This window comes from Natrix helvetica, assembly GCF_964273705.1.
Source record: "Natrix helvetica genome assembly, chromosome: 12".
In the NCBI taxonomy this organism is placed as follows: domain Eukaryota; kingdom Metazoa; phylum Chordata; class Lepidosauria; order Squamata; family Natricidae; genus Natrix; species Natrix helvetica.
The window spans coordinates 15069262-15097249 of NC_138556.1; the positions used below are offsets into that span (position 1 = coordinate 15069262).

Sequence of the window (27988 nt, forward strand, 5' to 3'; positions counted from 1 at the left end):
ATTTTTGCTTCTCATTCAAGAAGCTTCTTCATTCTAACTGACTTCCGTTCCCCACCAGTCAGTTAGAATTAAAGACGCTCCTTGGATGAGAAGTGAAACGTTTTCTTTTTTATATATATAAGAATTTTTTTTTATTTTTGAATAAACACAGACAAACAAAACACAAAAAACACCACAAAACTAAAAAAGGGAAACGTTTTCAAAGGAGGAAAAAAACCAAGACAATCCGGCTGTCTTTTGGGGGAAAAAATGCCTTTGGATCTGCCAAAGAACCGTGCCTTTCTTGATTGGGACCCACAGGTATTCTTCGGTCCCAAAGGCCCCAATGGGCTGCTAAATTTGGGGTGACAGATGTTCAGGGAAAGCCTCAACAACCTTCTTTCCATTTTCCCTAGTGATTGTCAAATCCTGCAACCCGGTGGTGTTCAGTTTCTACAACTACCTGCGTACTCACCCTTTGCTCATCCGAAGGAACTTCTGCTCGCCCGATGGGACATTAGCAACGTTGGGATTGCAGGCGGATAAAAGTTTTGTGGACAAGATTAACCTCATCGAACGGAAGCTCTTCTTCACCACGGCAAATGCTCATTTCAAAGTCGGTTGCCCTGTCCTGGCTCTGGAAGTGCTTTCAAAGCTTCCCAAAATAAGAAGCAAGCCCATACTTTTGCCCAAGAAAGGAGAAGCCACACCAGTAACGCAGAATGGCTTGAAGGTAGACCTAATCGGGTTAGACGAAGGCAGCGCGGACAACTGGTCACAGCCGGTGGGCACGACGGAAGCTTCCTCCCTGGTGGACTGGGGCAAACCATTGATAACCTTTGAAGATGAACCTCTGAAACTTGACTGGGAGAATGACCAAAGCAGTTTACTTGATGATGAAGAGGAGAAAGGTTTGATGATGAACGACCTGGAAAGTAAAGAACAAGAGGTCAAAAGTCCCGATTACAGTCAAGGCGAGGAAGGTGAGGACAAAACGGAGGTCGATGTGATTGCGGAACAGCTCAAGTTCCGGGCCTGCCTCAAAATCCTCATGACGGAGTTGAGAACGTTGGCCACCGGCTACGAAGTCGACGGCGGGAAGCTCCGTTTCCAGTTGTACAACTGGCTGGAGAAAGAAATCGCCGCCTTGCACGAAATTTGCAACCACGAGGCAACCCAGGGCAAAGAGGATGGCCAAACCGACAGCCAAGTCAGCGGGGATCTCTTGGGTCACCAGGAGATGGGGGAGAAGACGCCGTCGGGCTCCTACGAGTGGCATCAGATCGAGCGGAGGCGGTTGCAAGCCAAGCGAGAGCACGCAGAGCGGCGGAAATGGTGGCTCCAGAAAAACCAGGCCCTTCTCCGGGTTTTCCTCAGCTATTGCAGCCTTCACGGGGCACAGGGCGGCGGCCTGGCTTCTGTAAGAATGGAGCTGAAGTTCTTGTTACAGGAATCTCAGCAGGTAAGAAGGAATGCCAGCAGCCCCAGCAACAAGTTTCTGTCATAGTCTAACAAGTCCGGCCAACCAGAAGATGAATAGTTGTCTGCCACATCTATTCATCTCCGTCCCCTGCCTTTTATCCCCAGAGCTAGAGTGGGGGCCTCACTTGCAGCGGTGGCTCTTCCTTCCCAAGGATCGGCCCATAGATTTCCACTGCTCTCCTCTCCTCTGCCTTCTGCATATCCATGTGTCAGGCACTGGACCCAGCCATTACTCCTCTTCCTTATCAGCAACCTCCAGACCTGGGGGATGTTGACTCTCCATCTAAGGGCTAACGGGTGGCCCAGGCTCCGCCCACCCTCTCTGTCTCTCTCTGTCTGCCTCTCTGTTCTCTCCCTCCCTCCCTCCCTCCCCGCCCTCTCTGTCCCAAGGACCAGCCCATAGATTTCCACTGCTCTCCTCTCCTCTGCCTTCTGCATATCTATGCGTCAGGCACTGGACCCAGCCGTTCCTCCTCTTCCTTATCAGCAACCTCCAGACCTGGGGGATGTTGACTCTCCATCTAAGGGCTGACGGATGGACCAGGCTCCACCTCTGTCTCTCTCTCTCTCTGCCAGCTCTTCCGCCTCGGAGCTCCCAGGTTGCCCTGACTCCCACGCCTCCTCCTCCTCCTCCTCTGATTCGGCTGCTGGAGGGGCCGGTGGCCAAGAGGCCAAAACTACATTTCTCCATTGAACCCCTTATACAAGTAGTCCCCCAACTTATATCTATTCACCTAGTGACTGTTCAAAATTAAAAGAGTTAAAGTTTAAAAAGTGACTTGGGACCATTTCTCACCTTAAGACAGTTACAGCATCTCCATGGTGACGTGAATCAAAATTCAGAGCCTTGGCAACTTACTCATATTTACGACGGTTGCAGCCACCGGAGGGTCCTGTGATCCCCATTTGTGACCTTCTGACGAACAAAGTCAATGGGGAAGCCAGATTCACTTAACAACCGGGCTACTTATTTAACAACTGCGTTACTCATTTAAGAACTGCAGCGATTCATCTAACAACGGTGGCAAGAAACGTCGTAAAAATGAGGCAAGATTCACTGAACCACTGTCTCAATTAGCAACGCAAACTTTGGGGCTCAGTTACAGTCTTAAGTCGAGGACAACCCGGAAGCTCTTTGCCTAAAGCAGAAAAAAAAATGCATTTATGATTTGTGTTTTGAAGATTAGAAAGGAGCGGATAATAGGAAAAAAAAGTGATGGGGTTTTTTTGTAACAGTAGAGTAAGAAGCTTCTCTATATTTCTTTTTATTCTTTCTGCTTTTTTCCCCCCTTTGGGGTTCTTTCCTGCTTTTGCTCACTGTTTGTTCGTGCTGGATTTTACATCCTTTGCAAAGCTTTTAATGTGTGGTTTTGTGTTTTTTTTTAAAAAGAGCAATGGTATGTTCTCAGTTCTGCCATTTTCCCCCCCTTTCATCAGGAAACGACTGTCAAACAGCTGCAATCGCCACTTCCGCTGCCCACAACATTACCCCTACTCTCTGCCAGCATCGCTGCCACCAAAACGGTGATCGCCAATCCCGTCCTCTACCTAAACAACCACATCCACGATATCCTTTACACGATTGTCCAGATGAAAATGCCTCCGCATCCCAACGTCGAAGATGTCAAGGTAATAAAATGGGAAAGTCCACCTTGAGTGCCAAAGGGACAGACTCAAAAAAAAAAGAAGAATCAGTGAGCATGGAACTTCTGGTCTATATGGGTTTGGATTGGATCTGCCAGATCACTTCCCCATCCAAAATGTGGAAGACGTGGTCGTCTGGGTATTGTTGAACTACAATTCCCAGCATTCCTCCTTGTTGGATATGTTGGCAAGTGCTGCATGAGGCTGTAGTACAGATAGAACTGTGTCATGAGGTTGGAAGGGATCTTGGAAGTATTTTCATCCAACCATCTTTCCAGAGCAAAGGTCTTATAGTACAGATAGAGCTGTGTCATAAGGTTGGAAGGGACCTTGGAGGTCTTTTCATCCAACCTTCTGCCCAAAGCAAAGGTCTTGTAGTACAGGTAGAGCTGTGTCAAAAGGTTGGAAGGGATCTTGGAAGTATTTTCATCCAACCTTCTTTCCAGAGCAAAGGTCTTGTAGTACAGATAGAGCTGTGTCATAAGGTTGGAAGGGACCTTGGAGGTCTTTTCATCCAACCTTCTGCCCAAAGCAAAGGTCTTATAGGTTGGAAAGGTTGGAAGGGATCTTGGAAGTATTTTCATCCAACCATCTTTCCAGAGCAAAGGTCTTGTAGTACAAATAGAGCTGTGTCATAAGGTTGGAAGGGACCTTGGAGGTCTTTTCATCCAACCTTCTGCCCAAAGCAAAGGTCTTGTAGTACAGGTAGAGCTGTGTCATAAGGTTGGAAGGGATCTTGGAGGTCTTTTCATCCAACCTTCTGCCCAAAGCAAAGGTCTCGTAGTACAGATAGAGCTGTGTCATAAGGTTGGAAGGGACCTTGGAGGTCTTTTCATCCAACCTTCTGCCCAAAGCAAAGGTCTTGTAGTACAGGTAGAGCTATGTCATAAGGTTGGAAGGGACCTTGGAGGTCTTTTCATCCAACATTCTTTCCAAAACAAAGGTCTCGTAGTTCAGATAGAGCTGTGTCAAAAGGTTGGAAGGGATCTTTGAGGTCTTTTCATCCAACCTTCTGCCCAAAGCAAAGGTCTTATAGTACAGATAGAGCTATGTCATAAGGTTGGAAGGGACCTTGGAGGTCTTTTCATCCAACCTTCTGCCCAAAGTAATTTACTAATCACACTCATCCCAGACAAGTGGTTGTCCAACATTTTCTTGAAAGCCTCCAGTGATGGAGAATGGCAACACCAAGAAGTAGGCTGTTTCATGCTTATGAGATCCCAAGTTCATCAAATTGATGAGCTCCCAAGATCATCAAAGTTTGACTCTCTTACTTTGTAAAACTTCCACCGATTGTTTCTTGTGTTACCCTTGGGGACCACGAAAAACAAGTACATACTTTCTTCCCTACGTTAGCTCTTCAAGTTTTGGAAAACTGCTCTCATGTCTCCCTCTAGCCTTCTACCTTAAAATACCTAGTTTAGGATTTTTTTCCCTTATATCATGGAGATCATGCTGGCTGGGGAATTCTGGGACTTGAAGTCCACAAGTCTTAAAGTTGCCAGGTTTGGAGGCTCCTGCCCTACTGGCTTCAGATTCCCAATCCTAAATTAAATTCTTTGAGGAAATGTTAACTGGTCCATTCACCCTACCTCATTGGGACATACAATTTGGCTTCCATTCATGCTCCAGGTCCAATGTTCTGATCATTAAGGTAAAAGTAAAGGTTCCCCTTGTACATATGTGCTAGTCATTCCCAACTCTCACGGGCAGTGCTCATCTCTGTTTCAAAGCCAAAGAGCCAGCGCTGTCCAACGACTTATCTGTGGTCATGACTCAATGCCGAAGGTACACAGAATGCTGTTACTTTCCCACCAATGATGGTTCCTATTTTTCTACTTGCATTTTTACATGCTTTTGAACTGCTAGGTTGGCAGAATTTGAGACCAAGTAACAAGAGCTCACTCCGTTACACAGCACTAGGGATTCGAACCATTGAACTGCTGACCTTTCTGATCGACAAGCTCAGCGTCTTAGCCGCTGAGCCACCGCGTCCTCTTGTTCTGATCATTGCACCTGGCCAATTCATATATAAGAGGTGCCAGACTCTTAATAAGCAGCATTGATCCAGCATTGACCACAGACCCATTGCTTTCTTTGTAGAGCACTTTTGCTTGAAATTTAATTGAAAGTCAATGGCAACAATTCAGCCTGGAAATCATGACCATCATTTAATGACCCCATAATCCCTTGCAGGTGAAGTTTGGGCAACTGAATAGAGCTAGCTGAGTGTTTACTGGCCAGATGCCTTCATGTCACCAATGCGGAGTTTTGTTCAGCAGATATATTTTCATTGTGCCCAGAGAGAGAAATATCTGCCTCTACCTAGGATTGAACTCACAGCCTCCTGGTTGTGAGGCGAGAGCTCTACCTCTAGGCCACCGCACCACTCAACAATTCAGCCTGGAAATATATTCTTCATATCTTAACCAGTTTTCTTCTGCTTCCCTTTTCAGGTCCATACTCTTTATTCTTTAGCTGCTTCCCTTTCTGCATCGATTTATCAAGCCTTATGTGACAGCCATAGCTACAGGTAAGATTTCCTTCACTGTGCGCTTCTCCCCAGCATGGCTCTGTTGTTCTCCTTTGTGGGACAGAACAGGGGGTTGCCACAGATGTGTTGCAATGCTAATTATGCTCCTGTAGAGCTAAAGGCGGGATCTGATAGAAGGATAGAGACTATTTTGGATTTTTGTTGAGCGGTAAACAAGATCTCGCTTGATGTATTCGTCTCATGAATCGATTTGGTTTGAATTCAAGTTACCAAAATAGGAATTCAGAGATTCCCTGTAATAAAAGTAGCATTGCTATTAATAACCTTGGTTTCTTGATTGGGACTATTTCAGGGGTGTCCAAACTTGGGAACTTTAAGACTTGTGGACTTCAACTCCCAGAATTCCCCAGCCTGGCTGGGGAATTCTGGGAGTTGAAGTCCACAAGTCTTAAAGTTCCCAAGTTTGGACACCCCTGGACTATTTGGAGGACTTACGGGATATTGCAATCAAATCACCCCTGAATAGAATTGACCGATCGAAGCATTGTATTCTGACCCAGGCTTCCTTAGAAAGCAAGAAGCCAAGTCTTGGTCTCAACAAAACCTTTTTTTATTTACACAACCGTGAATTCCTTTCATTCACAGTCAGCCAGGCTTATCAAACAGTCTTTCAAAGGAATGTTTATCCACACACACCTTATCTCGTTTAGAGTTCTGCCAGATAACCAGTTTACAAACGCAGGGCAAAGCAAAACTTGGCCCAGAGTTTCTCACAAATCGAATTTTCCAGACCGAATGAACGAATTGTTTTCCTGCAAAAGCCCCTTCCCCATTCGTTCCTCTTTTGTTTCCGATTGGAGGGGCCAATCACCTCCAAGGTGTGACTTTACTCCTTGAGTCGGCCCTGCTTTCTTAGTTGTTCTTGTCTTCTGGCAGCTCTCCGCATGCGTGCGCTGGGAACAGGCTCCAGCTGTTCCTCTGCCTCACTGCTGTCTAGCTCCCTCTCTGCCTCTGACGCAGAGTCCTCGTCTGAGTTTTCCTCAGCCCCCAGGACTGGGCCCTGTTCCTCCCCAACCTTTTCACTGTCCGACTCTGCTGCAACCTCCCCACGCTGCGAGTGGACCACAACACATTGTACCATCCTGGTCAAGGAGTCCATACTGTTTCATCTGTTTTTGTTTGCAGAAATATTCATTGAGAAGCTGCTTGTATTGTGCTTGTGTGTGTGTGTGAGAGAGAGAGAGATCTTAAGGCCATTCTAGAGCTTTTGGGTCACAAGTCTTTATGCTTCCAACCTTGCCCCCTGCCACTAATTTGCCGGTTTTGCTTTGGTGTAAGATTTTTCTATTCTGAGCTGAAGAGAAAAAAAATATTAAAACTTCTTCTTAGCAGTCAGACAGAAACCAATCAGTTCACAGGGATGGTTTACCAAGGGCTGCTGCTCAGTGAACGTCGGCGTCTGAGGACGGAGAGCATCGAAGAGCACGTCACGCCAAATTCACTGCCTGCTCAATGGCCTGGTAAGAAAAGCCTCCTGTGTCAATGTCTCCATGCAACCGTCATGCCAGTTAGACTTCGTTCTGAAAAACGAGCATTTTGAGCTGAACTGCTGTCATTTTAAGCTCAGAGGTTTTCCAGTAAGAGCTGAATCAAGCAAGTCCCGTTTTGGAAATGTTTTGCCTGACCTTATTCTTACCTTCTTGATTGCTTAGTAGCACCCTCTAAACTTCTATAAAAACTATTAAGCAACCTGGAATTAAGGAGAAACTTCCTAATAGTGAGGATAATTAACCAGAAATTGTGGGCTCTCCATCACTGGAGGTTTTTAAGACAAAACTAGACAACCACTTATCTGAAACGGTATAGGTTCTCCTGCTTGAGGGGGCTGGACTAGAAGACCTCCAAGGTCCCTTCTAGCTCTATCCTATCCTGTCCTATTCTGAAAAGGATTGTTAATCTTGCTTCCATAAATTTAGCTCACTCGTTTTTTGAGAACACGGAGCGTGTTTTTAACTCCGGTCTTTTGAAAGGTTGAGATTTTGAACAATGTTTTAATGAGGTCCTGTTGCTGGCCTTACAGACTAATCTAGGCAGAAGAATGATAATTCACATGGCCAACTCATCCCCGCCAACTCACCATGGCCGACTCATCACAGCCAACTTGCCATGGCCAACTGGCCGCGAGACAAGAGTTGCAGTAATACCAAAGAAAAAGGTGAAATCGAATCATGAAAGAAAGGAAGGACAAGCTGAAATGTGAATGACAAAAATGAAATGATTTTTTTCATTTGTTTTAAACAAATTGAATTATTAAATTATCCTATGGCGAGTTGGCCCTGGCAAGTTGGCCGTGGTGAGTTATCTCATTCTGTCTTGAGGGTGCCCATCACCAGTTCACTGTTCTCTTTTCCCAGGTGTCAGCTCCCTACTCAATCTCTTAAATTCAGCCCAAGACGAGGATCAGCCAAAGTTGAACATCTTGCTTTGTGAAGCTGTGGTGGCTGTGTACCTGAGCCTTCTGATCCATGCGCTTGCCACAAATGCTTCCAATGAATTATTCCGGCTGGCAGCCCATCCCCTGAACAACCGAATGTGGGCAGCCATCTTTGGAGGAGGCGTGAAACTTGTGATTAAACCCAGGCGGCAATCAGAAAATATTCCAGGTAACTCTTCAAGGATTTATGGAGGAGTTCTCATAATCAGAATGGATGCCTTCCTAGTCCAAGATTGAGTTTTCTGGCTCTCCAAGGCTATTTCCCCAAGATTAAATTACATCTTTCCTATGTCCAGATTTAAAGGGGTGTTTTCCAAAAGGCCTATTGAATATATAGGGATGTGGTGGCTCAGTGGCTAAGACGCTGAGCTTGTTGATCAGAAGGTCGGCAGTTCGGCGGTTTGAATCTCTAGCACCCTGTAAAGGAGTGAGCTCCCGTTACTTGTCCCAGCTTCTGCCAACCTAGCAGTTCAAAAGCATGTAAAAGTGCAAGTAGAAAAATAGGAACCACCTTTGATGGGAAGATAACAGCGTTCTGTGTACCTTCAGCATTTAGTCATGCCGGCCACATGACCACGGAGATGTCTTTGGACAGCACTGGCTCTTTGGCTTTGAAACGGATATGAGCAGTGCCCCCTAGAGTCAGGAACTACTAGCACATATGTGGGGCGGCGGGGGGGGGAGACCTTTACCTTTACCTTTCAAAAGGCCTATTGAAAATAATACACTAATGTACTTTTTTTTTTAATGGATGAGTTTCACTTCGTAGTGTCTTCTCCTTAGTCTAGTCTCCTTTTAATGTCCTGCCACATAGGATGGGCAACTTTACAAGCATACGTAAATCAGGGTTAGACTTTGTTCAAACTTGGATGAGAGAACACTAGCAAATGAGAGGACCATCAGCTGGTCTAGAGCTGAAAAAAACCTCCTGGAAGAAGACAGTGGGACACTGATGGAGGAATGAAGAACTGATGCAGGAGTAAGACTAGGAGCAGAGAGAGACACTGGTTGAAGTCCACCTTAGCCATGGAATCTCATTAAGCAACTTTGGACCTTGCCCCTCAATTCTTGTTTTTATGGGGGGGGGGAATTGGAGGAGAGAGAACACAACTGTGTTGTCAACTATTATGCTCAATAGATATTTTAACTGTCAGAAATATTGAATACATAACATTTTTGTAAGTTTTTAGGCCTTTTGGCAATAAGCAACAATTCCTATAGCAGGAGTTGGCAGAACCTCAGAAGATACTGAGTTGGAGGTCTGCTGGGGTGGACCTTCAACTGACCTTCTGCTAAACCCTGTTTGCCTTGTGTGACTTCTAAACAAGCCACAGCATCTCAAACCACACGAGACAAACCACACCATGGTTTAACGGAACTATTACCTGTCTAAACAGGTGACCGAAGCAGGGCGAAAGAGTCAGCACTTAAGACATTGCCTTTCTTACATTCAGAGAGAGTTGTTGGTTTATTTCTTGGGGAGGGAAAGAAACAGCTTGGATTTTTTTTTTTTACCAAACATCCCTGTTTTCTGCCTACTATCACAATGCAAACCTGCACGGTTTCAGCCCGCAGACCGTCAGAATCACTCCTCTTCTGCTCTGTTCGATTCAGATAAACCGTCGCGCTTAATCACCAACGCAGAAACCGTAACACCCTTTGGCAATTCAGAGTTATCCCACCATACTGCTTTATCAGCCACAGACCAAACCACTTCTGTCTGTGATAGTTGCCCTCTGCTGCAGCAGGATGGTGAGAACCATGTGTGCTGGGGGGGGGGGGGAGATTTACAGTAGTGGCCAAAATTGTGGAAACCTTTTTAGGGAAAATGTATTTTTGAGGTTTGATGGCTAATAACACCACTTTTTGGGGTGGGGGTGGAGTTTCAAGATAATCCTATTCCACTGCTGGAATGGCCTGGGAATAGCCCAGACCTTAATCCAATTAAAAATCTATGGAGCCAACTAAAGAAACTGTCAGAAGCGACCCAGCAATAAAACCCAGTTAATAGAAGCTATCATTCGATCTTGGTTTCCCATTATAACAGCTGCAGAACTAAGAGACTTGGCTCACTCTATGGGAAGATGTTGTAAGGCCGTAATTCATGCTAAAGGTTACCCAACTAAGTATTAATTGACATGGTGATAATTTTTGTATATCTCGTTTTTTTTTCCTATGGTGATAACTTTTTTATATTTCATTTTTTTCCTACGTGTTTCACTTTTCTTCTTTATACTGTAACAGCTATTCTAATAGCAAATCCTTCATAAAAGTTATTGCATTACATTCTTGATTAAATTATCTTTCAATTGATATATAATTTTATGGTACTTCTAAAAATAAGTGGTGTTATTAGCTAGTTTTAGAAAATACACTTTTCCCAAAAGGTTTCTGTAATTTTGACCACTACTATATACTCTTCTAAAAACAGGTCCAGTCCTGGATCCGTTGCATGGATTTTAATCTTTGCTTTGAGATGTGTGGCCTGTTCTCCTTGATCTGTTGTTCTGCCTTCTTTTTCATAATTGGAGACTTTTAATGAAGTGCAATAGGGACTGAGTGTTATTTTTCTATCCTTTCTCTTGTAAAAAAAAAAATCAATAGAGGTGTGAAGTCATCTAGATTTTTCTTTCCTCCAGAATTAAAATAGAGATTAGATGAAGATTAAAAGGGGTAAGCCACTGAGCCGCCACGTCGAAAAGGGACGATTCAGTGGCTAAGACGCTGAGCTTGTCGATCAGAAAGGTCGGCAGTTCGGCGGTTCGAATCCCTAGCACTGTGTAATGGAGTGAGCTCCTCCCATTACTTGTCCCAGCTTCTGCCAACCTAGCAGTTCAAAAACATGTAAAAATGCAAGTAGTAAAATAGGAACCACCTTTGGTGGGAAGGTAACAGTTCAGTGCGCCTTTGGCATTTAGTCATGCCGGCCACATGACCACCGAGACGTCTTTGGACAGCGCTAGCTGTTCAGCTTAGAAACGGACATAAGCACCGTCCCCTAGAGTCGGGAACGACTAACACATATGTGCGAGGGGAACTTTTACCTTAGCATGGGTTAGCAAATCCTGACATATGACTAGACCATGCTTTCTGTTGACAAAGGCTATGGAAATCCTATCTTTCTGACGCAGTGTTTTAAAAACTAGTTTCTAAGTTACATTCCCCTGCTTCCTTTTTTTTTCCTAATTTCCACAATGTTTGTTTTGTTTTGTTTTTCACATCTAACATTTCTTTAAATCCAGTCGCCGATCCAGTTTCTGGTGATACACAGGACACTAAGGAAGGTCTGTGTCCCTTTGCCGTGTGGCTTTGCCTGATCCTACTTGTATGAGGAGCGAAAAATGTTCGACCACGTTTTATTCAGTTTGTAGGGTCAAATGTTGTCAAATACTCAGTGCAGCAAAGAGCAGCCTTACAAACAATGTGGAGATGTTGATCTTCCGTCTCCAATATCTTAATCAAAGTTTCTTGGCTTATAGAAGGACAGAAACCCATCCAATCTCTGCAAGAAATAAGATTCTAGGATATCATATTATACGAGGACAAATTTGCATTAATGATCACCTACTTCTACACATTTAGGAACAGGCCTCTAAAATCATGCAGTGATTTTCCTCTTGATGTTTTAAACTACTTTACCACTGAGCTTTACAAGATATCTTTACAAGATATTGAATCTTTATTTTGATTAAGAAATATTTCAACCTGCCTCTGCCTCTATCTACAGTTCTCTTTAAAAAGAGGGGGGGGGAATCAAACTTCAGAATAAGAATATTTTACACTTGAGTTAATCGGGGAAAACTCTTCTGCCTTTTTCTTTTTAACTTTCCTTGCTGAACGGATGCTTTTTAAGCCTGAGATTTTGACTGAGATTTGACAATATTTGATCCTCCTCAGAGAAGCGTATTTTATCAACCATGGCTGGTAGTTTGCATTAGACCGGTAGATCCGATGTAGATAGATCTGTATTTTTTTAAAAAAATTTGAGCCTGTTTGCCGTAAAATAAGAGTAATCTTCAGCGCTGCCTAGTTATTTCTTCTGAAAAGATTCCACTTTGTGTGGTTGATAGTGAACAAATATTGATTGTTCTCAAAAGATTATGTTGCAAGAATGTCTCACAACTTCCAGAAATCTGGTGGATCTCATTCCCACTTCATAGGCTCTGCCTGAAGATTACCAGGACCTGTTTGGTTCTTTTTAATCCTAAATGTAGTTTCCATGTGATCTTCCTATAATTTCAGTTCTACAACTTGTATGATGTGCTCTCTTCCTGAAGTTTGAAATTGACACTCTGGAATCAAGGATGAACTTGCCAATTTGTCCTCATCATTGTTCTCACCTGGACTTCCCCAGCAGCATGAAGCCGAGTCCTCGTCCCGATAAACCCCTTTTATTTAATTTACAGTAAATTCCTCTCCGGAAAGTCTTTCCTCTCCCACAGTCTTTCAAGATAGTTCACAATTACCGACCTTTATCAGGCTTGGAGAGTGGCCAGGCCGATATCTTTCAGACACCACAATACTTGGCAAGAATGCAGGAATGAACTCATGGTCTCCTGCAAACTCCACTCCCCTTTCGCTCCTCTTTTATTCCCTATGGGAGGGGCCATTCATTGTCCACCTGTGGCCTTACTCCTAAGTCGACCCCTGTTCTTTCATCTGGCAACTCTGCGCATGCACACACTGGGAACAGGCTCCAGCTGTTCATCTGCCTCACTGCTGTTTAGCTCTGTAGGCACCTGATCACTGCCAAACGGCCTCAGCCCCGTCTCTGCCTCCGATGCAGAGCCCTCGTCAGAGCCTTCCCCAGACTTCAGGACTGGCCCATGTTCCTCCCCAATCTCCTCCCTGTCTGAATCTGCTGCCAGCTCTGCTGCCCCCTGGTGGGCCACGACAACCATATATTTTGTGTATTTCTTTCAACTCTCCCTTTCTGCTTAGCCCCTCCAGTCCCTTCAGAAGAGACAGATAAGCATCGCAGGAGATTCAACATGAGAATGCTGGTGCCTGGAAGACCCGTCAAGGAGAGTGTGGTCCCTCCCCCGGTCCCTGCAGAAAGACCGTCCTACAAAGAGAAATTCATCCCCCCGGAACTCAGCATGTTAGACTATTTTGTGGCTAAGGTAAGCTAATGGCATCCCTGCTGGTCCTCCAGTCCCCGAAGGAGAGTCCATGATCTCCCAAATTACCTCCTCTGACATTGAGCATCTCTTCCCACTGGGACATTTTTTTTTTCATAGCATCTGAAGTCCTCCTGTGCCCCTGAAAGGAAGCGACTTCATTTGTGCGAATGAGATCTGCAAGTGCAAATTTTGAAGCTTCTCTTTGTCCTTCCTTTACAGCCCTTCCTTCCTTTTTCAGACAGTGGGGTGATGTACGATTCGGATGAAAGCATCCATAGTGAGGATGAAGACGAGGATGCTTTCCTCTCTGATATGCAGATTCAGGAGCACAAGGATGCCAATTCCTACAGGTAGCAAACCGCCAAGCATCCAAAGCTCATCAGAAGCTCATCCAAAGCCTTCTGTTTTTCTCCTGCTATAAACAATACCTGTACTTGTCGTTCTAGCCCACTGTTGTGTTGCCTTGACCCTTGTCATTTTGGCCCACTGTTGTGTTGCCTTGACACTTGTCGTTCTAGCCCACTGTTGTGTTGCCTTGACCCTTGTCATTTTGACCCACTATTGTGTTACCTTGACACTTGTTGATCTAGCCCACTGTTGTGTTGCCTTGACCCTTGTCATTTTGGCCCACTGTTGTGTTGCCTTGACACTTGTCGTTCTAGCCCACTGTTGTGTTTGTCTTGGCACTTGGTAGTAGGAGTTAGAAACACAGCACCTGTAGACCCAGGAGTATCACTTGAAAACCATCATTCATTCAAATGAACAAATTTAAATATTTTCCAAGCCAAAATGTCTCAAGTTTCACTGGTTTTCCAGGAAATATTGGAGGTGTCCCACAGTTGGAAAGTTCAAGTACAGATAGTCCTTGAATAGCAATAGCACTTAGACTTATATACCGCTTCATAGTGCTTTTACAGCCCCTCTCTAAGCGGTTTACAGAGTCAACCTATCGCCCCCAACGATCTGGGTCCTCGTTTTACCCACCTCAATGGAAGGCTGAGTCAACCTTGAGCCTGGTGAGACTCGAACTGCCAAACTGCAGCTAGCAGTCAGCTGAAGTCGCCTGCAGTACTGAACTCGAACCACTGCGCCAAGTGGAATATCAACCACTTCTTCAGCAACCATTCAGAGTAATAATAAGATTGAACAAGGAGACTTATAACCAGTTCTCAAAGTTATGGAGGGTGATTTTTTTTTTAAAAAAGGCTGAATTTTTAGTTAAGGTACAGTGAAATAATCACATCCTTTTGATCCTTCTATGAAACTTGGTGTTATATACAAACACTGTATTGTATACATATATGCAATGTATATTCACCTAGGAGAAAGTCTCGCTACTCATTAAATAAGGGTAGGTTGCAGTCCAGGTTTGGAAAAGCCTAGTATATAAAATTAGGACTTGAATTAGCTTATAAAAGATGGGACATCCAAAAACAAAGCATAACCTTTGAGCAAGTAACCATAATCTAACCTTAAACATTCAATGTATTTCTTTCCTCTTTTTTTTTCTTTTAAAATATGATTGGGTGGTAAAAGTGGAACACAGTATAAACATTTATCTTTTTTTTCCCCCTGCAGCTGGGCTCTCATCCATTTGGCAATGGTCAAACTTGCTCTGAACAATATTAAGAACTTCTTCCCCATTACTGGCTTAGAACTATCTGGTGAGTTGCATTAACCCTTGGATGATCAGATGGACGTGCTCTGCATTTTTCAACCCGACAAGTTAAAAATAATGAATTCCATGGAATGTGTCTACATATTCTTGTCCCAAATTATACTCTTCCCCAAGGCCACTCAGAAGACCAGATTAAACTGCAAAGTAGAACAAACGCAAAATAACAGACAAGATGTTCATTTAAGACATATAAATGTCTTAAATCAGGGGTGTCAAATTCAAGGCCCGGAGGCCAGATTTGGCCCGGGGGGGGGGAAGGGGTACTTATAGATCTGGTCCATGGGACCACCCTGGAAAAAGGACCGGCCCGCAGTGCTTCTGCCTGCGAAAAGAGGCTCCCGAGCTCCATTTTTGGCTGCCACAGCCTCTTGCAGCCCTCTTGCAGCCCTCCTGAGCTCCATTTTCACTGGCAGAGGGTTGTAAGAGGCTGTGACAGCCGAAAACACAGTTTGGGAGCCTGTTTTCGCTGGCAGAGTACTCGGGCCACTACCGGCACCCCTTACAGGAGTGATGTCAAGCTGGCCACGTCCACCCTGGCCCTCCAAGGACAAACACAACCCTGATGCACCCCTCAATGAAATTGAGTTTGACACTCCTGTCTTAAACGACTAAAGCCAGGCAGAGGTGTTTGGGGAATTTGAATCTTCCTTAAAAGGAGGTGTCCAGAAACGAATGCTTGTTTTGTTTGGGATTAAGCAAACCACAAAAAAATATTCCTGTTTCAGAGCTTCCTGTCACATCACCTCTGGGTACCGCTGTGATTAAAAATCTGGAGAATTGGGAACAGATCCTGCGAGAAAGAATGGACCGCTTTGAAGGTCCCCCACCAGATTACATCAATACTTGTTTTCCCGAACTTGGGATGGGAGCCAGAGCAGCTGCGGCCCGCATCAAAGCAATGGTTGATCCTGAAAACACACCATTTAAGTAAGGAAGGCCTTTTTTTAATGGAAGGAGGGAGACATCTGAGGTTGGTCTTCCAGATGTGTCGAATGTCAACTCGCAACTTTGCGCAGGTTGCCTTCAGGAAGTGAGGGGAGCCGAATGTCAACTCGCAAAGCATCCCTGGCCTGCTCTCGAGTTGCCATTGGGAAGGGGGGATGGGAAACTGATGAATCGGCATGGCAGCAAAAGACAGATGTACATTCCAGACTTATCTCTCTCAAGGATGTATCCCAGGGTTACTTACAGTGGCCGGAAGGAAGTGATCTCTACAACCCGCAAAATTGCCCCATCGGTGAATGTGAATGATGACACACCTGGGGGGAAGGGGGAAACAGGGTCATGATTGGGGCCGTAAATTATGTGGGGTCAGAGCTGGCTTCACTTGGGAATGTGCTGACATGAAGCTCCTAATAAATAACTGGATATCTTTTGAAGCTTGGCTCAAGGCTCAAGATTAAATTAGGGCATCCGTCGGAACCCTGACACTGAGACTATCAAGTTTCAGATTTCCTGGGCAAGCTGACTATGGCCATTTCCTTAACACAACATGCCTCCAACCATTCTTCTCTAGATGTATTGCAGATGCAGCTTCTGCAATATCAATGGAGATTCTGAATCATCAGGCCAAAGTCTAGTTACCTTTTGGAAAAAGCACCTTTCAGAGTTTCTAGAACTCCAATTAGCAAGGCCTTTGATCACTATGGTCAATTAGCATGGTTTTTGACCATTCAATGAGAAGCATGGGTGGTCTCATTAGGAGGGTACCAGATCTGGGAGCATTGACTTCAGTTTCCAAGAAAAATTTAACACTCAACTTGCAGCAACGTAATTCTTTTACTAGCCAGATGCTAAGACATTATTTAACTTGTACAGCTCATGAAAGTCATTTGTTCCTGGAAAGAAACTCTAGTCGCCAGTTCTATTCTGGGAATGCTTAGAATTTACTTAATCAGCTTTGATCGTTTTCGAAAATAACAACCTTCTTGATCTGGTGCAGCCAGGATTCTGAGTTTTAGACCTAATTATTTCCAGTGAATTAAATTCATGCTTCTTGGCAGCAGATGTCAGCTTCTTCAATGAGACATTTCCAAAGAGCAAACTGGGATTTTTTTACAGCAAAAAATAAAAGGCAATCCATTTTAAGAATCTGTGACTATTTGTACCAGTGTTTTCTTCTGATTCTACCCGTTCTTGACACGATTAAGGAAATAAAATGCCTTCCGTTCTTTCCACCAACTCATAGATCAAAAGATTATTCTGCATTGCCAGCTAAGAGATTGTGGCATTTTCTGGTGAAACAAGAATTATTGCAAGATACTTTCATCCGATACACATTCACCAAGAAAAGGAAGCAAAGTGAGGTTAGTGCAAGAAATCAAAATACCAAGACAGGGTCTTATTTTCTTTTGACCCCTGAAATAAGCGCTTGGCCTTATTGTCGGAGAGGTCTTATTATTTTTGAGGTGCAGGAGGCGGAAAGCGTGGTCACTTCATGGCTGCTGCTGTGTTGTAATATTTTCCGGGAGGATTTATTTTTGGGGAAACGGGGTATTAAGTTCTGTTTTTCCAAGGTCATTTTGTGTTACTCTCATTTATATCAATTGCTATTCATTTTAATTTTGTTTTGGCAATACATTTCACTTTTGCCCTCCAAATATTTTGGCCATAATGCAGCCATATCCTGGGTCATCCCTGCCAGATTATAAAATAGGAAATGGGCTTGAGCATACTTTCATAAAAAGTTTTGATGCCCAACACCTGGATTTACCTATGAATAAAGCCAAGATTTGGGGGGGGGAACCCTAATAAATAAATGAAGAACAAGATGTCCACTTCACCGCTGGCATGGAAGGTTTTTCATTTTTTTCCCCTTGTTATGTACGTGTGTGTTTTGTGCGTGTGTTGTTCATTTGTGGCTGTGTGCTGTTGTGTAGTCTGTAGAAGACCGCGAGGAGCCTGTCACAAAACAGAGCACCCTAGCAGAAGATGGCAAAGCCAAGGTATTATCCCCACCTCCCTAAATCTTTATTATAATTTTTTAAAAAAATAACTATACCGAAGCTCGCTTTCCTGCCTTCCTTTTCCTAATGCAAAATTAACAAGGACGCTGAGATTCTCTCCCAGATGTTTAACTCTTTCTACTAATACAAGTGGGGCTCTCTGAAAACCAAGGACCGAATTCTAAACAGAATTGGAAGGGATCTCTAGTCTAACCCCCTGCTCCATCGGGAAACCCTGTCCTACTTCAGACAGGCGGTTGTCTCATCTCTGCGTGCCAGCCTGCATGCTGGAGCATGTGAAAATTTTCTTGGAAAGACACATTTCTCCTTAAACACAAAAAATAGCCATCATTGCTGGGCTTCTCTTTCGAAGGCTTCCCTCACAGGTGTTCACTCACTTCTGTGACCTGTTTCAATGCCCCTGTTGCAAAAGGATGTCTTCCCTGTTTTCCAGGTGGAGGCAGAACTTGGCTACCCAGGAGGAAGAGCCAAAATTATACACAAGGAATCGGATATGATCCTCGCGTTTGCAGTGAATAAGGTGAGGCTCTCTGAAGCTGCGGCTATCTTTGTGGCATTAGCTTTTGGCTTGACTCAAGGCCTCTAACACCTAAGCTTTGCCTTTGGGGGGGAATGGGGTCTTGTGCAGGCGAACATCAATGAGATTGTTTTAGCTTCCACCCACGATGTGCAAGAACTGGACGTGACCGCTCTCTTGGCCGCACAGCCATACATATGGATTGGAGAAGAGTTTGACAGGGAATCAAAAAGGTTGGATGGTCTCACCAGTTTTTATTGATGTTATCATGTATGGACCCATCTCCCCTTTTCATGGGCCTCAATGGAAAGCCTCCCCTTCCTTTGCCAACCCTATAGGGTAGCTTGGACTACTGGTCAACTCACCAGTTCTATGGTCAAGCAAAGATTGAGCCCAGTTCTCCCTAACCCATGGTCAATAAAGATCTAACCTTCCTAACCCATGGTCAACAAAGATCTAACCCACTTTTCCCTAACCCATGGTCAGCAAAGATCTAACCTTCCTTAACCCATGGTCAACAAAGATCTAACCCACTTTTCCCTAAACCATGGTAAACAAAGATCTAACCCACTTCTCCTTAACCCATGGTCAACAAAGATCTAACCTAGTTCTCCCTAACCCATGGTCAACAAAGATCTAGCCCACTTCTCTCTAACCCACTGTCAACAAACATCTAACCCACTTCTCCCCAGCCCATGGTCAGCAAACATTTAACCCAGTTCTCCCTAATGCATGGTTAACAAAGATCTGACCCAGTCTTTCCTAACACTTGGTCTGCAAAGATCTAACCCAGTTGTGATCCAATTTGTTAATTCTTACAAGATTTAGGGAAATCTAACTAAAAGCTACAGTCCAAAAGATAGGCTCTTTCCAATCTTTTCTGTTCTATCCATTGCCACGTTGAAATTGTGTCTTGGCTATGCCTCCCCAAAAAATCCTTAATTTTGGTCCAAATTAAACATCAGTTCTTTGTTTTTCCTAACTTGTTCATTTTTGAGAGATACTAAGCATGGCTTAGATGAGTGAAGTCTCCCCATGGTTCTGTATGTTCGAGTGTGCTACTCTTTCAACCTTAGCATGTAAAATTCCAATACTGTATTTTTCACCCCTTTTTTTGTAGTTCAGATGATGTGGACTTTCGTGGCTCCACCACCACGCTGACCCAGCCCAGCGCTGCATCTTTTGCAGTGGCTCAAATGCAGCACGTTTCAAATCTGTCCACTTCGTCAATGCCATGGTTGGGCAGTGGGCAAACCAGTACCGGAGCTGGTATAGTAAGTAACTTCTCTTTGCTCATTCTCCTCCATTTTAATACCATCAGGTATTTTGTCCCTGCATCTTCTGTCCATAGTGTTACACAGGGTGAGCCACGTATATTTTTCTGTGTGGATGGATGGATGGATGGATGGATGGATGGACAGTTGGATGGATGGATGGATGGATGGATGGATGGATGGATGGATGGATGGATGGATGGATGGACAGTTGGATGGATGGATGGATGGATGGATGGACAGTTGGATGGATGGATGGATGGATGGATGGACAGTTGGATGGATGGATGGATGGATGGATGGACGGTTGGATGGATGGATGGATGGTTGGATGGATAGATCGATTTGATTTAAATCTGGTAAAAAGGGTTGATTTAAATCAATTTGATTTAAATCATCATTTTTAAAGAGCAACTGTCATCTCTGTCCCACAGCAGCTCCTCCTCTGACCTGCTGTTGACCCACTGACAGTCCCTATGTTGCAGAATATACAGCAGTGGTAGTCAACCTGGTCCCTACCGCCCACTAGTGGGCATTCCAGCTTTCATGGTGGGCGGTAGGGGTTTGCTGTAACTCTGCTTTATAAATTTTATAAAGTAAAGTTACTTCCCTACTTTATAAATCACCATTACTGTGGAACCGGTGGGCGGTTAGAAAATTTTACTACTAACAGAGATACGAAAGTGGGCGGTAGGTATTAAAAGGTTGACTACCCCTGATATACATCCTCGTCATGTTATATAACTAAGCTCCATTTCACGCTGAATAAACTAAATTATTAATGTATCTTAAATAGAAAACTATCTTTAGATGGATTTTTACTCCAAAAGCATTTTATTAAAATAAATTGAATTTAAAAAATCCAATTTAAAACAAAAAATCCAATTAAAAATTTTTTAAAAATCATTTTTTTAAAAAAACCACCAGTTTCTATCCATCCTGATAGACAGACAGGCAGATAAAAAGATACATAGACAGACAGATAGATAGACAGACAGAGGAGCAATCCTGTAAACTTTTTAGGATTAGATGAGGAACGCAAAATGCTGCTTATGATGCACATTTACTAGGCCACTAGATGGTAGTAAATTACCAGATTCATTATTTTATCCTTAACATTTCTTTCTTGGCTATCCAAGCAGCAAATGGTCCCAAGATCCACTTTTATATATATATAAAAGTTGTATGTTGTATTTGTACTGATAAATAAATAAAGGGAGACTAGTATAGATCTATTTCGAGCTAATTAGCTCTCATCAGCTAGCCATACCCTTACTGGGATTTGAAGAGCTAATTAGCTCGAAATAGATCTATACTAGTCTCCCTTTATTTATTTATCAGTACAAATACAACACAAATATAAAAAGGCAACATTAAAAATAAAAATATAGTTTTCTGCGTGCATGGTCTTCTGTGATGAGCCGAAAGGACAGAAAGAGGGAGTAGTGACCTTCCTCCCATATTTGGGCATACCAGGGGTTGTAAAACAAATTATATATATATATATATATGGAATTTAGTATTAAATATTGCAAGGGCGTACACCTTTTTTGTTAGGAAACGCGAGGTATTGTGGAGCAAGCTGATGGTGAATTTAATTGCTTTTGCATACAGCTCATCAAACGGAATCTGAACAACGTCAAAAGGATGACATCTCACCCATCCCATCAATATTGTAAGTACTTCTTCTGACTGACAGCTCGAATGATGGAGAGATAAGGTCAGGGGTGACAAAAGTATCAAATCGAAAGCCAGAGGCAGCCCATTTAACATAATTCATTATTTCTACTTCTTGGGATCAAACTGGAGAATTCCGGGTAGGCCCCCTTTAAATTTGAGAAGAGGTGGAATATCAGTTCAATTAATTACAACAACTTAAAGAAGACCCTTAGAAATGAGATCTGTTTACATTTCTCCTTCCCTTTCACTGATTATGAAGGTTTTGAAGAATAGACTGGAGAGCCATTTGTCTAAAAGATTAGAGGGTTCCCTGTTTGAGCAAGAGGTTGGACTAGAAGACCTCCAAGTCCCCTTGTAACTCCGCTATTACCAACTCCGCATATACAGTATATGTGGTATCTCACTCAATAGTAGTAACTGTGAAAGGGATCTTGGTGTCCTAGTGGACAACCATTTAAATATGAGCCAGCAGTGTGCAGCAGCTGCCAAAAAAGCCAACACAGTTCTAGGCTGCATCAACAGAGGGATAGAATCAAGATCACGTTAATGGGTTATGATGTCAATCCTGGACTATGAATTATGGGGGTTTGAAAAGAATGTGTATTGACTCTTCTGTGGGTTGATTTCTCTCCAGACATCTTTTAGATTTAATTCTCAGGCCGTTTCAAAAAATGCATTTGGTAGTGTTCTCCTGTCATCGTTTTTTTTTTATTATTATCTGTTTTATAATCTTTCTTTGGGTCTACCACCGCATTAAAGTCCTCTAATAAACATACGTTGTCCAGTTCCAGTTCTGCAATCCGCTTATGTAATTTACTATAGTATTTTTTCTGGTTTGTGTTTGGTGCGTATACGATTGCAATTAGTACTCTTTTTTGTTTTATTGATACTTCAATTGATAATTAAGAGTGGAGTGTTAATACCCCTTTATAATGCCTTGGTAAGGCCACACTTGGAGTACTGCATCCAGTTTTGGTCGCCAAGATGTAAAAAAGATGTCAAGACTCTAGAAAGAGTGCAGAGAAGAGCAACAAAGATGATTAGGGGACTGGGGGCTAAAACATATGAAGAACGGTTGCAGGAACTGGGCATGTCTAGTTTAATGAAAGGAGACATGATAGCAGTGTTCCAATATCTCAGGGGTTGCCACAAAGAAGAGGGAGTCAAGCTATTCTCCAAAGCACCTGAGGGTAGGACAAGAAGCAATGATTGGAAACTAATCAAGGAGAGAAGCAACTTAGAACTGAGGAGAAACTTCCTGACAGTTAGAACAATCAATCAGTGGAACAACTTGCCTCCAGAAGTTGTGAATTCTCCAACACTGGAAGTTTTTAAGAAGATGTTGGATGGTCTGAAATGGTATAGGGTTTCCTGCCTGAGCAGGGAGTTGGACTAGAAGATCTGCAAGGTCCCTTCCAACTCTCTTATTCTATTCTATTCTGTCGTATTTTCTCTGTTCTGTTATTTTGTGTTAATCTCAATTTCTTGTTTTGGGCACTTGGGATGCTTTTCCAGACCTTACTGGAGCCCAGGATGGCAGCGTCCGAATGTTTGAATGGACCAGACCTCAGCAGCTGATATGCTTCCGGCAAGCTGGCAATGCCAGGGTTACGCGAATGTATTTCAATCCTCAGGGCAATAAGGTAAGGACTTTCCCTAGCAAAACAAATATAGAACAAACACCATGGTCTTTAAATGAACACGGTCATTAAGCAAACTATTGTTCTCTAGGACACAGTTTTAACCAAAACCGGAAGTAACACAGTGGTGCGATTCAAAAACTTTTTTCCTGCCGGTTCTGTGGGTGTGGCTTGATGGGTGTGGCATGGCTTGGTGGGCGTGGCAGGAGAAGGATACTGTAAAATCTCTATTCCCTTCCGATCAGCTGGGATTCGGAAGGCAGAGAATAGATGGGGTCGTGGCCAGCCAGAGGTGGTATTTACTGGTTCTCTGAACTACTCAAAATGTCCGCTACCGATTCTCCAGAACTGGTCTGTAGACTCAGAACCTACTGAATACCACCTCTGAAGTGACTCTAGTCCTCAGGAATACCATTGTAAAATGGGATTGTGTGATCACAAGACCCTGCAAACAGACATTTCGTTACCCAACTATGTAACATCTTCAGTGCTAGAAGGGAGTAGGTTTTGTGGAATGGAGAGGAGAAAGAGGAGAAGGTGAGGGAGGAGTAAAACGATGATGGGGTCCTTAGTGTATATTTAAGAATGAATTTGAAAGGAAAAATAAAACAACTTTTTACCAAAAAGAAAGAAAGAAAGTCAAATTGCTCTTGATAAAGGAACATTGATGAGTGGCTTTTCTGGAAAATGCTCACAGAGCCACTAATGTGAGAAATTTGTCTCTTACAGTGTGGGGTAGCTGACGGAGAAGGATTCTTAAGCATTTGGCAAGTAAACCAAACTTTGAGTAATCCCAAACCCTATATGGTAAGTAATCCGGACAAATTTACACATTTTTTTAAAAAAAATCTACTTGTGTCTTTTGATTGTGACAAGTAGAAAATAAGGGGGCGGCTGGAAAATCAGACTAATTTAATACAAATTGCTCAGTAATCTTACTTTCCTAACCCATCTGACGAAGTGGACATCAGCTGGATTAGGAAAGTAAATTTGCTGGGCAATTTGTATTAAATTAGCCCGATTTTCTAATAGGGACGCGACAGCTCAGTGGCTAAGACGCTGAGCTTGTCAGTCAGAAAGGTTGGCAGTTCGACGGTTCGAATCCCTAGCGCCACATAACGGAGTGAGCTCCTGTTACTTGTCCCAGCTTCTGCCAACCTAGCAGTTTGAAAGCATGTAAAAAATGCAAGTAGAAAAACAGGAACCACCTTTGGTGGGAAGGTAACAGCGTTCTGTGTGCCTTTGGCGTTTAGTCATGCCGGCCACATGACCAGGGATAAGTCTCCCGACAGCGCTGGCTCTTCGGCTTTGAAACGGAGATGGGCACCGCCCCCTAGACTCGGGAACGACTAGCACGTATGTACGAGGGGAAACTTTAGCTTCACCTTTAGCCTGATTTTCTAGCCCCCACCCCCTCTATAAGAAGTATATAAAGCCTCCCATCCTCTCTCTAAACTGTTAGAATCTAATAGTAAGTCAAATGTGCATCCATATTTATATACCATATTTTTTGGCGTATAAGATGACTTTTTAACCCCAAAAAAATATTTCAAAGATCGGGGGTCGTCTTATACGCCAGGTATAAGAAAGGCCATACCAAAAAACCAAAACAAAAGAAAAAGCAACACCGCCAAGCAAAAAGCTGTGCCTAGAACTAAGGAGAAATTTCCTGACACTCAGAACAATTAATCAGTGGAACAACTTGCCTCCCGAAGTTGTGAATGCTCCAACAGTGGAAGTTTTTAAGAAGATATTGGATAGCCATTTGTCTGAAGTGGTGTAGGGTTTCCTACCTGAGCAGGGGATTGGACTAGAAGACCTCCAAGGTCCCTTCCAACTCTGTTATTCTATTCTACTTAGCAGAGAATGGAAATCTAGAAAGAGAATGATTGTTTTGTTTTATTTTATTTATTTTCTGGACTTTTATAACTCTATCGGCTGCAAGACTTCCAGATGGCTAATGATGTGCCTTGATTTCTAATCCTTGAAACCCATTGAGATGGTACCCAAGAGACGAGGAAGACATCTTGTCCTTTCCAAGTGTCATATTTTAATTAAATTGGTCCCCTCTTAACGATGTCGAGAAAAGATGATAATTATGAACGAGAGTGTTAATTAAGCTCCTTTTCATTCCCTGTGCTTTACAGCTGAGAATATAGACTGGCAATTGTTAGCTCTGATGGGTGTTCCAGCTGTTGGGCTTGAGAAGATGTGATGGCTGGAGCATCTGAAGTTAGGATTTGCAGCATGTGCTCTACCATTGAATACATCTTCTCTGTCGGTGTTCTTGTTTTTTACAGAGCTGGCAGTGCCACAGCAAAACCACAAGTGACTTTGCCTTCATTACCTCTTCGAGTCTAGTGGCCACATCTGGACAGTCCAATGACAACCGGTGTGTTCAGAAAATCAAGTTGGGTGGGGACAGTCACCCAATGTGGGTTTGGTGACTGTTGAGTACTACTACCCTGTTTCCCCCCGAAATAAGACCTCCCCGGATAATAAGCCTAATCGGGCTTTTGAGCGCATGCACTAAAATATGCCCTCCCAAAAAATATTGCAACACAGCAGCAGCCATGAGGTGACCACGCTCGCCGCCTCCTGCACCTCAAAAATAATAAGGCCTCCTCGAAAATAAGGCCAAGCACTTATTTCAGGGGTCAAAAGAAAATAAGACCCTGTTTTATTTTTGGGGAAGCAGAGTAACTATCTTACGTGGGTGTGTTTTCTTTTACAGAAATGTGTGCTTGTGGGACACATTGGTGTCATCATCTAACAACCTCATACATGGTAGGCTTCTTGATGCAAGTAAAATGATTCAAGGGGAATCCTGTTTCGTTTTATTGTGTTTATTTAATCTGCGTCCCAGCTTTATTGTTTCTATCCATAATTTAAGGGGTGAACATGCGTAATACTCCTTCCTCTGTTTTCGCCACAGCAATAATCCTGTGCGGTGGTTTGGGCTGAGAGAGAATGACTGGCCCAAAGTCACCTTTTCATGGCTAAGGCGGAACTGGAACTCCTAGTCACCTAGTGATTGGCCCAAAGTCACTCAGTTGGCTTTCATGACTAAGGCAGAACTAGAACTCTTAGTCACCTAGTGATTGGCACAAAGTCATTCAGCTGGCTTTAATGGTTAAGGCAGAACTAGAACTCGTAGTCACCTAGTGATTGGCCCAAAGTCACACAGCTGGCTTTCATGGCTAAGGCAGGACTAGAACTCCTAGTCACCTGGTGATTGGCACAAAGTCATTCAGCTGGCTTTCATGGCTAAGGTGGGACTAGAACTCCTAGTCACCTGGTGATTGGCACAAAGTCATTCAGCTGGCTTTAATGGCTGAGGTGGGACTAGAACTCCTAGTCACCTAGTGATTGGCACAAAGTCATTCAGCTGGCTTTCATGGCTAAGGAAGGACTAGAACTCCTAGTCACCTGGTGATTGGCACAAAGTCATTCAGCTGGCTTTAATGGCTAAGGTGGGACTAGAACTCCTAGTCACCTAGTGATTGGCTTAAAGTCACTCAGCTGCTTTCATGACTAAGGCAGGACTAGAACTCCTAATCACCTGGTGATTGGCACAAAGTCATTCAGCTGGATTTCATGGCTAAGGCAGGACTAGAACTCCCAGTCACCCACTTTCTAGCCTGCTACCTTAACCATCCTCACAGGCAGACGAAAGTCTTCCTTCAGACGTTTGGTGGCCTATAAATCCTCCCGAATCAACAGGATCGAAAACTTCCATTATAAAACTTGGCACACACACCACCACCACCCCTTCCCCTTTCCTCTCCTTGAGCAAAGCTGTTACTTCCTGCCCCTCAGCCTCTGCTCGGAAAGACCTCCAGAGAGGCAGCAGAATTCGCCTGTCTCTGGAGTAGACAAAACACAAAGCTAATCAGCATGATAAGAGCCCAGCATGCGTAAATGTGGAGGAGGAGGAGGAGGCAGCCTCTAGGACCGCAATCTGTCCCTGGCCAGAGAATGTGAAAAGTTAGGAAAGCAGCCAGCTGTCCCTGACGGAGATGGGTGAACGATTTTCTTCTGAAGATGTAAAGAAATTTGGTGGAAGAAGGAGGAAAGGAGGCCCCAGGTTTTCCATTGCAGATTGGACTTTTCTTTTAAAAAGAAAACAATAAACCTGAATTTGCAGTCTTACCCTGAGACAGAAATGCAGAGGGTCAGAATGCAATCCTTTAAGCACTGCAGTCACTTTGCGGGGAAGGGATGTGTGTCAATCCATCGTTTTAGTGTTCACTTTGCTTGCTCTTTGATTGGTCTGGAATTTGCATTTGGACATAGCTCATATTAGTAGGGGCTAAAGAGGGACACAGTGGCTCAATGGCTAAGAACACTCAGCTTGTCGATCAGAAAGGTCGGCAGTTCAGCGGTTCGAATCCCTAGCGCTGCGTAACAGAGTGAGCTCCCGTGACTTGTCCCAGCTTCTGCCAACCTAGCAGTTCGAAAGCACATAAAAATGCAAGTAGAAAAATAGGAACCACCTTTGGGGGGAAAGGTAACAGCGTTCCGTGCACCTTTGGCATTTAGTCATGCCGGCCACATGATCACAGAGATGTCTTCGGACAGTGCTGGCTCTTCGGCTTTGAAAGGGAGATGAGCATCGCCCCCTAGAGTTGAAAACGACTAGCATATAAGTCCGAGGGGAACCTTTACCTTTACCATCAAGCCACAATCAAACTTTGTCAACATGCTGCCCTCCAGATATGTTAAGACAGTTGCCCACAGACCATATATATGATCCAAGATGCTAGTTGGGGAGTTCTGCGGATTGTCTGTGGGAATTCTCAGTCATCCAGGTTCATGGTTATTCCAAAGGTGCTTTTTCAAAAGACAATTGGACTTTCTTCTTTTTTGCTCGAGGACATTTTGCTGCTCATCCAAGGAGCTTCTTCAGTTCTAAAGGTCTTCAAGCAAAAACACAAAAGCCCCGTTGCCTTTTGAAGAAGCCCCCTTGGAACAATTCTGCAGATAACCTGGGTGGGAAAAGCTGTTATGCACAAGT

At 43.7% G+C, this 27988-nt stretch overlaps 1 protein-coding gene across 5 annotated transcripts in view; it reads left to right on the plus strand.

Moving 5' to 3' along the window:
* The window catches only part of DMXL2 (Dmx like 2), a 52462-nt gene that overhangs the window by 21216 nt on the left and 3258 nt on the right, over positions 1 to 27988 (plus strand). The window contains exons 18-37 of one of the 5 annotated variants that reach the window (XM_081964876.1): positions 396 to 1441; positions 2899 to 3090; positions 5562 to 5638; positions 6989 to 7119; positions 8014 to 8262; positions 9708 to 9845; positions 13035 to 13216; positions 13436 to 13566; positions 14795 to 14880; positions 15620 to 15821; positions 17083 to 17200; positions 17774 to 17839; positions 18294 to 18380; positions 18489 to 18610; positions 19498 to 19651; positions 21266 to 21326; positions 22847 to 22974; positions 23701 to 23778; positions 25272 to 25363; positions 25706 to 25758. In XM_081964876.1, coding sequence (XP_081821002.1) covers positions 396 to 1441; positions 2899 to 3090; positions 5562 to 5638; positions 6989 to 7119; positions 8014 to 8262; positions 9708 to 9845; positions 13035 to 13216; positions 13436 to 13566; positions 14795 to 14880; positions 15620 to 15821; positions 17083 to 17200; positions 17774 to 17839; positions 18294 to 18380; positions 18489 to 18610; positions 19498 to 19651; positions 21266 to 21326; positions 22847 to 22974; positions 23701 to 23778; positions 25272 to 25363; positions 25706 to 25758 — 3393 coding nt within the window. The remainder of the gene's footprint in view (positions 1 to 395; positions 1442 to 2898; positions 3091 to 5561; positions 5639 to 6988; positions 7120 to 8013; positions 8263 to 9707; positions 9846 to 13034; positions 13217 to 13435; positions 13567 to 14794; positions 14881 to 15619; positions 15822 to 17082; positions 17201 to 17773; positions 17840 to 18293; positions 18381 to 18488; positions 18611 to 19497; positions 19652 to 21265; positions 21327 to 22846; positions 22975 to 23700; positions 23779 to 25271; positions 25364 to 25705; positions 25759 to 27988) is intronic. The other 4 variants (XM_081964877.1, XM_081964878.1, XM_081964879.1 and 1 more) reach the window with 4 other exon arrangements.